At 64.6% G+C, this 10,716-nt stretch overlaps 1 protein-coding gene across 1 annotated transcript in view; it reads left to right on the plus strand.

Annotated features, from left to right (window-relative positions):
- Positions 1-8,949, plus strand: part of CELF3 (CUGBP Elav-like family member 3) — a 13,608-nt gene extending 4,659 nt beyond the window's left edge. Inside the window, exons 3-11 of the mRNA XM_039715541.1 lie at positions 933-1,102; positions 1,447-1,526; positions 2,190-2,333; positions 3,858-3,996; positions 4,448-4,612; positions 4,848-4,851; positions 5,807-6,054; positions 7,069-7,201; positions 8,805-8,949. Coding sequence (XP_039571475.1) covers positions 933-1,102; positions 1,447-1,526; positions 2,190-2,333; positions 3,858-3,996; positions 4,448-4,612; positions 4,848-4,851; positions 5,807-6,054; positions 7,069-7,196 — 1,078 coding nt within the window. The 3' untranslated portion in view covers positions 7,197-7,201; positions 8,805-8,949. The remainder of the gene's footprint in view (positions 1-932; positions 1,103-1,446; positions 1,527-2,189; positions 2,334-3,857; positions 3,997-4,447; positions 4,613-4,847; positions 4,852-5,806; positions 6,055-7,068; positions 7,202-8,804) is intronic.
- The last annotated feature ends 1,767 nt before the right edge of the window (positions 8,950-10,716 follow it).

Here is a 10,716-nt window from a genome sequence, read left to right on the forward strand (position 1 = left end):
CCCCCCCCCCCACCGCCCCGTCCCCAAACCCCGGTGTCCCCAGATCACCCCAAGGCCACCCCCGGTGTGAGCCCCCCCGCGTGTCCCTGTCCCCAGCGCGGGCTGTCCCTGCGTGTCCCCACTGCCAGGAGCTGTCCCCTGTCCCCACCCCAATGTCCCCGTTCCCCCCCAGCCCGTCCTTCCCGGAGTGTCACACCCCTCTGCGTGGCACTGTCCCCGTGCCAGCTGTGATGTCCCCGTGCCTGTGTCACGGTGCCACCTGCCGTGTCCCCATGCCCACATAACCATTCCCATGTCCTGGTGCCACCCGTGGTGTCCCCGTGCTCCTGTCCCCGTGCCGTGTCCCAGTGCCATCTGCAGTGTCCCCATGCCCATGTCCCGATGCCACCCATGGTGTCCCCATGCCCTGTCTCCATGCCCCTGTCCTGGTGCTGTGTCCGGTGCCACCCGCGGTGTCCCCGTGCCCATCTCCCCGTGCCCCTGTCCCCATGCCATGTCCCTGTGCCATGTTCCGATGCCACCTGCAGTGTCCCCATGGCTGTGTCCCAATGCCACCCATGCTGTCCATGTGCCTGTGTCCCGGTGGCCGTGTCCCCATGCCCATGTCCCAATGCCACCCATGGTGTCCCCATGCCCTGTCTCCATGCCCCTGTCCCAGTGCCACCCATGAAGTCCCTGTGCCCCTGTCCCCATGTCCATGTCCTGGTGCCACCCGTGGTGTCCCCGTGCCCGGTGCCACCCGCGGTGTCCCTGTCCCCATGCCCATGTCCTGGTACCACCCACGGTGTCCCCATGCCCATGTTGCAATGCCACCCGCGCTGTCCCCATGCCCTGTCCCCGTGCCCTGTCCCCGTGCCCGGAGCCACCCACGGTGTCCCTGTCCCTGTCCCTGTCCCCGTGCCCGGTGCCACCCGCGGTGTCCCCGTGCCCTGTCCCTGTCCCCGTTCCCGGTGCCACCCGCGGTGTCGCGCAGAGGACCGGAAGCTCTTCGTGGGGATGCTGAGCAAGCAGCAGGCGGACGAGGACGTGCGGAAGATGTTCGAGCCCTTCGGCACCATCGACGAGTGCACGGTGCTGCGCGGCCCCGACGGCACCAGCAAAGGTGGGGGGCCCGGGGGGCCCGGGGGGTCCCGGGGGGTCCCTCGGGGGTCCTGGGTGTCCCTCGGGAGTCCCACAGGGGTCACCGGGGTGGGCACGGGGAGATCTGTGGGGCAGGGATGGGGTTTAGGGGGAGCACGGCAGGGATGGGGTTAATGGGGTTTGGGGGGTCCATGGGGTGAGGGGATGGGGTGGGACCCCCAGAGCTCCCTGGAGCTGCCACGGAGCTGATGTCCCCATTGTCCCCAATGTCCCTGATGCCCCCAATGTCCCCAATGTCCCCAATGTCCCCAATGTCCCCGATGTCCCTGATGTCCCCAATGCCCCTGATGCCCCCGATGTCCCCAGGCTGCGCCTTCGTCAAGTTCCAGAGCCACGCGGAGGCCCAGGCCGCCATCGCCGCCCTGCACGGGAGCCGCACGCTGCCGGTGAGGGACGTCCTCGGCGCTGTCACCTGCGCTGTCACCTTCGTCACCGTCCCCTTCATTGGCCCTTCACTGTCCTCATCGTCACCCCCTGCGCTGTCACCTTCAGCATCCTCATCATCATCCCCTTCATGGTCACATTTGTCATCTCCTTCACCATCCTCATCATTGTCCTCGTCATTGTTCACTTCATGGTCCCCTTTTCTCATCCCCTTCATTGTTCTCATCATTGTCCCCTTCATCATCCTCATCATTGTCCCCTTCATCATCTCCTTCACCATCCTCTTCATTGCCCTCCTCATCGTTCCCTTCATGGTCCCCTTCATCATCCCCATCATCATCCTCTTCATCATCCCCTTCATCGTCCCCATCATTGTTGTCATTGTCATCCCCATTGTCACCCCCATCACCCTCATCATCCCCATCATCCTCATCATCATCTCCTTCATCTTCTCCACCATCATCCCATCATCATCCTCACCACTGTCCCCGTCGTCAACCCCATCCCAATCCTCTTCATCACCTCCACCATCATCCTCACCCCGTTATAACCCAGCCATCACCCCCATCACCACTCCCGTTCCGTGTGACCCCAAATGAGCCCGAGTGACCACAAGTGACCACGAGTGACCCCGAGTGACCGCGGTGACGGCCGTGTCCCCTCAGGGCGCCTCGTCCAGCCTGGTGGTGAAGTTTGCGGACACGGAGAAGGAGCGGGGGCTGCGGCGCATGCAGCAGGTGGCGAGCCAGCTGGGCATGTTCAGCCCCATCGCCCTCCAGTTCGGCGCCTACAGCGCCTACACGCAGGCGGTACGGGCACCGGGCACCGGGGGGACTGGGGGCACTGGGGGTACTGGGAGCACTGGGAGGGACTGGGAGGGACTGGGGGCGCTGGGAAGGACTGGGAGGGACTGGAGACACTGGGGGCACTGGAGACGCTGGGGGCACTGGGAGGGTCTGGGGGCACTGGGAGGGACTGGGGGCGCTGGGGGCGCTGGGAGCACTGGAGGGACTGGGAGGGACTGGGGGCGCTGGGGGGGGACTGGGGGCACTGGGAGGGCACTGGGGGACACTGGGAAGGACTAGGGGCACTGGGGGCACTGGGAGGGACTGGGGGCGCTGGGGGCGCTGGGAGCACTGGAGGGACTGGGAGGGACTGGGGGCGCTGGGAAGGACTGGGATCACGAGGGGGATCAAGGGGAAGGGGGTGGGACCCCCCAAAATCCAGCCTGAGGTGGTTGTGGTGATGGGTGATGAGGGATGAGGACACTGGGGTGACATCCATGGGGACATGCTGGTCCTGGATGGGACACTGGGGTGACATCCATGGGGACATGCTGGTCCCACGTCCCGGGGTGTTGGTGGCACTGGGTTGGGTTCTGGGGTGTTGGTGGTACTGGGGTGGTCCCTGCGGGACTGGGGGCACTGGGGAACCAGGGGCACGGGGGAACCGGGGGCACTGGGGGGACTGGGGGCACTGGGGGTACTGGGAGCACTGGGAGGGACTGGGAGGGACTGGGGGCGCTGGGAAGGACTGGGAGGGACTGGAGACACTGGGGGCACTGGAGACGCTGGGGGCACTGGGAGGGTCTGGGGGCACTGGGAGGGACTGGGGGCGCTGGGGGCGCTGGGAGCACTGGAGGGACTGGGAGGGACTGGGGGCGCTGGGAAGGACTGGGATCACGAGGGGGATCAAGGGGAAGGGGGTGGGACCCCCCAAAATCCAGCCTGAGGTGGTTGTGGTGATGGGTGATGAGGGATGAGGACACTGGGGTGACATCCATGGGGACATGCTGGTCCCACATCCCGGGGTGTTGGTGGCACTGGGTTGGACTCTGGGGTGTTGTTGGTGGCCCTGGGGTGTTGGTGGCACTGGGGTGTTGGTGGCTCTGGGGTGTTGGTGGCACTGGGTTGGGCCCTGGGTGTTGGTGGCACTGGGGTGTTGGTGGCACTGGGCTGGGCCCTGGGTGTTGGTGGCACTGGGGCGTTGGTGGCACTGGGGTGTTGGTGGCACTGGGGTGTTGGTGGCACTGGGCTGGGCTCTGAGGTGTTGGTGGCACTGGGGTGTTGGTGGCACTGGGGTGGGCCCTGGGTGTTGGTGGCACCGGGTTGGGCCCTGGGGTGTTGGTGGCACTGGGTTGGGCCCTGGGTGTTGGTGGCACTGGGGGCACGGGGGTGTTGGTGGCACTGGGGTGGGCTCTGGGGTGTTGGTGGCCCGGGGTGTTGGTGGCACTGGGGTGTGGGTGGCACTGGGCTGGGCCCTGGGTGTTGGTGGCCCTGGGGCGGGGCGGCGGTGGCGGCGGTGGCCGCGCGGTGCCAGGCGTGTCCCCACAGCTGATGCAGCAGCAGGCGGCCCTGGTGGCCGCGCACTCGGCCTACCTCAGCCCCATGGCCACCATGGCCGTGCAGATGCAGCACATGGGCACGGTCAACCCCAACGGGCTCATCGCCACCCCCCTGCCACCCTCCTCAGGTACGGGGACACGGGGACACGGGGAGGGGATGGGGGACACGGGGGAGGGGACACTGGAGAGGGGACACTGGGGAGGGGACACCTGGAATGGGGACATTGGGGAGGGGTGATAGTGGGGATGGGGACACTAGGGAGGGACACCAGGGATGGGGACATCAAGGATAGGACATGGGATACGGGGGGACACCAGGGATGGGATGGGGACATTGGGGGTGGGATGGGGACACCAGGGATGGGACAGGGACACCACAGATAGGATAGGGACACCACTGTACCCGTGGGGGGTTCCCCACCCTCCAGGGTCACAGTGCCGGTGTCCCCGGCTGTCCCCGGGCTGTCCCCGGGCTGTCCCGGGCTGTCCCGGTTCTGTCCCGGTGCTGTCCCCGGGCTGTCCCGGTGCTGTCCCGGTGCTGTCCCGGTGCTGACCCGGCGGTGGCCGCGCTGTCCCCAGGAACCAGCACCCCCCCGGCCATGGCGGCCACCCCCGTCCCGGCCATCGCGGCCCCGCTGAGCGTCAACGGCTACAGCCCCGTGCCCGCGCAGCCCGCGGGACCCCCCGCCCCCGACGCCGTCTACGCCGGGGGGGTCCCCCCCTTCCCAGGTGCCCCCCGACCCCGCACTGAAGGAACTGGGAGGGACTGGGGGGAACTGGGAAGGCAGTGGGAGGAGCTGGGGGTGTGTTGTGGGGTACTGGGGGGCACTGGGCGGGTACTGGGAGGGCACTGGGGTGGCACCGGTGTCGCTGTGGCTTTGGGAGGGTGTTGTACAGCCCTGGGGGGGGCACTGGGGTGGCCCTGGTGGCACCGATGCCCCCGGTGACCCCGTGCCCCCCGTGCCCCCCGTGCCCCCAGCCGCGTACCCGGCCGCCCCCTCCAGGACCTCTCCCAAATTCCCCAGCCCCCCAAAACTCCCCCGGGACCCCGCCAAAAGCCTCTAAATATCCCAGGACCCTCAAACCTGCCCCAGGACCCCAAAACCGAGACTTGGGACCCCAAAATCAGAGCTGTGAATCCAAAATGGGACCCAGGACCCCAAAATGGGAGCTGTGAACCCAAAGCAGGAGCCAGGTTTGGGTTGAGAGCCCCAGTTTTGGGGCCCATATCCAGTTTGGGTTGGCAGCCCCGATTTTGGGGTGCTGTGTCCATTGTGGGTTGGCAGCCCTGGTTTTGGGGTCTGGTTGGTTTTGGGTTGAGAGCCCTGGTTTTGGGGTGCTGTGTCCATTTTGTGTTGAGAGCTGCTGTTTTGGGGTCCGTGTCTGGTTTCAGTTGAGTACCCTGATTTTGGGGTCTGTGTCAGTTTTAGATTGAGTGTCCCAGTTTTGGGATCCTGTGCCAGTTTTGGGTTGGCAGCCCCAGTTTTGGGGTCCATGTTGGGTTTGTGTTGGCAGCCCAGGTTTTGGGGTCCATGTCAATTTTGGGTTGGCAGCCCCGGCTTTGGGATCCCATGCCCAGTTTTGGGTTGGCAGCCCCAGTTTTGGGGTCCATGTTGGGTTTGTATTGAGAGCCCCGGTTTTGGGGTCCATTTTAGGTTTGTATTGAGAGCCCTGGTTTTGGGGTCCATGTCAATTTTGGGTTGGCAGCCTCGGCTTTGGGATCCTGTGCCAGTTTTGGGTTGGCAGCCCTGGTTTTGGGATCCCGTGCCTGGTTTGGGTTGGCAGCCCCACTTTTGGGGTCCCATGCCCAGTTTTGGGTTGGCAGCCCCAGTTTTGGGGTCCATGTTGGGTTTGTATTGAGAGCCCCGGTTTTGGGGTCCATGTCAATTTTGGGTTGGCAGCCCCGCTTTGGGGTCCATGTCAATTTTGGTTTGGCAGCCCCAGTTTTGGGATCCCGTGCCCGGTTTGGGTTGGCAGCCCCGCTTTGGGGCGCGGTCGGTTTTGGGGACGCAGTCCCAGGTGTGACCCCGCTCCCTCCGCAGGCCCCGAGGGCTGTAACATCTTCATCTACCACCTGCCCCAGGAGTTCGCCGACACCGAGATCCTGCAGATGTTCCTCCCCTTCGGCAACGTCATCTCCGCCAAGGTCTTCGTGGACAGGGCCACCAACCAGAGCAAGTGCTTCGGTAGGGACACGGGACACTGGGGACAACGGGGACAATGGGGACAACGGGGACATTGGGGACAACGGGGACAACGGGGACATTGGGGATATTGGGGACATTGGGGACATTGGGGATATTGGGGACAACGGGGACATTGGGGACATTGGGGACAACGGGGACAATGGGGACATTGGGGATATTGGGGACAACGGGGACAATGGGGACAACAGGGACATTGGGGATATTGGGGACAATGGGGATATTGGGGACATTGGGGATAATGGGATAATGGTGATAATGGGGACATTGGGGACACTGGGGACAATGGGGACAATGGAGACATTGGGGATAATGGGATATGGGGACATTGGGGACATCAGGGATATTTGGGACAATGGGGCGTTGCAGACATGGAGACATTGGGGACATGGAGATATGGGACAGGCAATGTGGGATATAGGGGCACTGGGGACATTGGGGACATCAGGGACATTAAGGACACTGGGGACTTGGGGACATTTGGGACATTGGGGACATGGGGATATGGGATAGGGGATGTGGGTCATGGGAAATGGGGATATGGGGGGACAAGGAGGGACAGCAAGGACAGGGGTGGCAGCGCCATGGTCAGCACTTGGGGACATCATGGCCAGGGACACCATTACCTGATGTCCCTGATCTCCCCAATGTCCCCCCATCCCTAATGTCCCCAATGTCCCCTCTGCCCCAAATGGCTCCATTGTCTCCCAATGTCTCCTTTATCCCCATGTCCCCACGATGTCCCCACATCCTCCATGTCCTCCATGTCCCCACGATGTCCCCCATGTCCCCACATCCTCCATGTCCTCCATGTCCCCATGATGTCCCCCATGTCCCCACGATGTCCCCACATCCCCCACGTTCCCCACGTCCCCTCTGTCCCCGTGCCCCCATATGCCGCTGTCCCCATGATATCCCCACACCTTCCCAATGTCCCCACTGTCCCCAATGTCTCTGGTGTCCCCAATGTCCCCGACGTCCCCGATGTCCCCGCAGGCTTCGTGAGCTTTGACAACCCCGCGAGCGCCCAGGCCGCCATCCAGGCCATGAACGGCTTCCAGATCGGGATGAAGCGGCTCAAGGTGCAGCTCAAGAGGCCCAAAGACGCCAACCGGCCCTACTGAGCCCGGTGAGACCCCCAGGACCCCCGGGACACCCCCAGGGACACCCCCAGGACACCCTGGGACATCCCCGGGACACCCCCGGGACCCCCAGGACCTCCTGGGACATCCCTGGGACAGCCTTGGGATTTTGGGAACACCCCCAGGGACAGCCTGAGACACCCCCATGACACCCCCAGGACCCCCTGGGACACCCCCAGGGACACCTTGGGACAGCCTTGGGACCCCCAAGACACCCCCGAGACCCCTGGGACACCCCTGGGACACCCCCTGGCACCCCCAGGACACTCTGGGACCCCTCTGGAACCTCTCCAGGGCTGGAAAACCCCCAGGGATCCCCTCGAGACCCCCCTGGGACCCCCCCCAGAACTTCCCTGGACCCCCCATGACCCCCCCAGGCTGGGAACCCCCTGAGCCCCCCAGGACCCCCCAGCCCCCGGGTTGGGATGTGCCCCCACTGGGATTTGGGGGGTTCCTGGGATTTTGGGGGGCTGGAAATGCCCCAGGGGGTATTTGGGGTGTCCCCCATTGGTGTTGGGGGTGTCCCAGGGTTTGGGGGGGCAGGAAGTGCCCCCCAAACTCTGTTTAACCCCCCCATCCCCAAATTTTCCCTCCCCAGGTCCGGAGGCTCCGGAGCAGCACCTTTGGCCTCCCACCCCCCCAGTCCATCCCAGTCCGTCCCAGTCCAGCCCAGTGCAGGGTGCCAGTGCCCCCCCACAGCAGCCACTGGTTTTGGGGGGGTCGTGCCCACCCTGGGGGCCCCCAAAAGGACCCCCCCCACCCTCCCCCCCAGGGACCCTTCTTGGGGCTTTTCTCACCAAACAGGACCAAAAGCAGCTCCAAACTGGGGGGAGGGGGTCCATGGGGGGTCACGGAGGGTCCCGGGGGCCTTTGGGGGTCCCAAAGGGGGGGACACGGCCCCCCCAGTATCCTCCTGGGGGCGCAGCGGGACCCCAACACTGCCACTGCCACCCGCTCCGCCCACAACCTGCCTCAGTTTCCCCTCGGGATGGGCCAGCACTGGGATGGGCCGGGACTGGGACTGGGATGGACTGGGACTGGGATGGACTGGGATTGGGATAGACTGGGACTGGGATGGACTGGGACTGGGATAAACTGGTATTGGGATGGATTGGCACTGGGATAAATGGGGATTGGGATGGACTGGGATTGGGCTGGATGAGCACTGGGATAGATGAGCACTGGGATGGACTGGTACTGGGATGGACTGGGACTGGGATGGACTGGGACTGGGATGGACTGGGACTGGGATGGACTGGGACTGGGATGGACTGGGACTGGGATGGACTGGGACTGGGATGGACTGGGACTGGGATGGACTGGGACTGGGATGGACTGGGACTGGGATGGACTGGGACTGGGATGGACTGGGACTGGGATGGATGAGCACTGGGCTGTTCCATCACCCGGATGCTCTGGCACTGGGATGATCCCACACCAGGGTGATCCCACACTGGGATGGTCCCACACCGGGATGCTCCAGCCCCGCTCTGGTCCAGCACTGGGATGCTCCACACTGGGATGTTCCATACTGGGATGTTCCATACTACTCTGTTTAACCCCCCCCATCCCCAAATTTTCCCTCCCCAGGTCCGGAGGCTCCGGAGCAGCACCTTTGGGTGCCCCCCCTTGCAGAGCAGCCCCCCCAAACCCAGCGGTGCCCGGGGGGGGGATCGGTCCTGCTGGGGGGGGCCCCAGACCCCCCCACGCTCAGGAAGGATGGACCCCCCCTCCAGGCCCCCTCCCACCCCTCCCCCCTGGGGGCCCCCAAAAGGACCCCCCCCACCCTCCCCCCCAGGGACCCTTCTTGGGGCTTTTCTCACCAAACAGGACCAAAAGCAGCTCCAAACTGGGGGGAGGGGGTCCATGGGGGGTCATGGAGGGTCCCGGGGGCCTTTGGGGGTCCCAAAGGGGGGGACACGGCCCCCCCAGTATCCTCCTGGGGGCGCAGCGGGACCCCAACACTGCCACTGCCACCCGCTCCGCCCACAACCTGCCTCAGTTTCCCCTCGGGATGGGCCAGCACTGGGATGGGCCGGGACTGGGACTGGGATGGACTGGGACTGGGATGGACTGGGACTGGGATGGACTGGGATTGGGATAGACTGGGACTGGGATGGACTGGGACTGGGATAAACTGGTATTGGGATGGATTGGCACTGGGATAAATGGGGATTGGGATGGACTGGGATTGGGATGGATGAGCACTGGGATAGATGAGCACTGGGATGGACTGGTACTGGGATGGACTGGGATTGGGATGGATGAGCACTGGGATAGATGAGCACTGGGATGGACTGGTACTGGGATGGACTGGGACTGGGATGGACTGGGACTGGGATGGACTGGGACTGGGATGGATGAGCACTGGGCTGTTCCATCACCCGGATGCTCTGGCACTGGGATGATCCCACACCAGGGTGATCCCACACCAGGGTGATCCCACACTGGGATGGTCCCACACCGGGATGCTCCAGCCCCGCTCTGGTCCAGCACTGGGATGCTCCACACTGGGATGTTCCATACTGGGATGTTCCATACTGGGATGCTCCATACTGGGATGCTCTGACACTGGGACGCTCTGGGACCAGGATGCTCCAATACTGGAATGTTCCACCACGGGGATGCTCTGATACTGGGACGATCCCACAGCAGGAGATCCCACAGCAGAAGATCCCAGAGCAGATCCCACAGCGGGAGATCCCACAGCCGATCCCACAGCAGAAGATCCCAGAGCAGATCCCACAGCGGGAGATCCCACAGCAGAGGATCCCACCCCGGGATGCTCCAGCCCTGGGATGGTCCCACCCCGGGATGCTCCAAGGTCGGAAGGATCCAGGCCCGGAATGTTCCCACACCAGAACGTTCCATCAGATGCTCCAGCACCGGAATGCCCTGACCCAGGATGTCCCCACTCCTCTGGGATGTTCCCGCTCCTCTGGATGTCCCCACTCCAACACGTCCCCATCTTTTGGGATGTCCCCACCAGGAGCCGGATGGATCACGGGAATTCCTGGCAACTCCAAACCAGCCAAATGCAGGGGACACTGGGGGACACCGGGAGCAGCCGGAGCGGGGACAGGGACACGGACACGGGGCTCCCAAATCCCACACCCCAAACGATCCCAAATCCAGGGGGTGCTGGCCCCCACCAGCCAAACCGGGGCCGTGTCCAGCCCGGAGCCCCCCAGGACCCCAAACCCAACAGCCCCAACCAGTGCCTGATCCCAAATCCCAAATCCGGGGGGTGCCGGCCCCCACCAGCCAAACCGGGGCCGTGTCCAGCCCGGAGCCCCCCAGGACCCCAAACCCAACAGCCCCAACCAGTGCCCCCCAAACCAGTGACCCCAAACTGGGCCAGTGCCCCCCAGACCAGTGTCCCCAGCCCCCCCAAACTGGGACAATTCCCCCCCAGGAGGGGTCGGTGCCACCACAGCCCCCCCAGACTGGGTCAGGGGTCCCCCCAAACTGGGTCCAGTGTCCCCCCAGCCCCCCCAGATCG

This window comes from Passer montanus, unplaced genomic scaffold, assembly GCF_014805655.1.
Source record: "Passer montanus isolate IOZ18808 unplaced genomic scaffold, ASM1480565v1 scaffold331, whole genome shotgun sequence".
Lineage (NCBI taxonomy): Eukaryota > Metazoa > Chordata > Aves > Passeriformes > Passeridae > Passer > Passer montanus.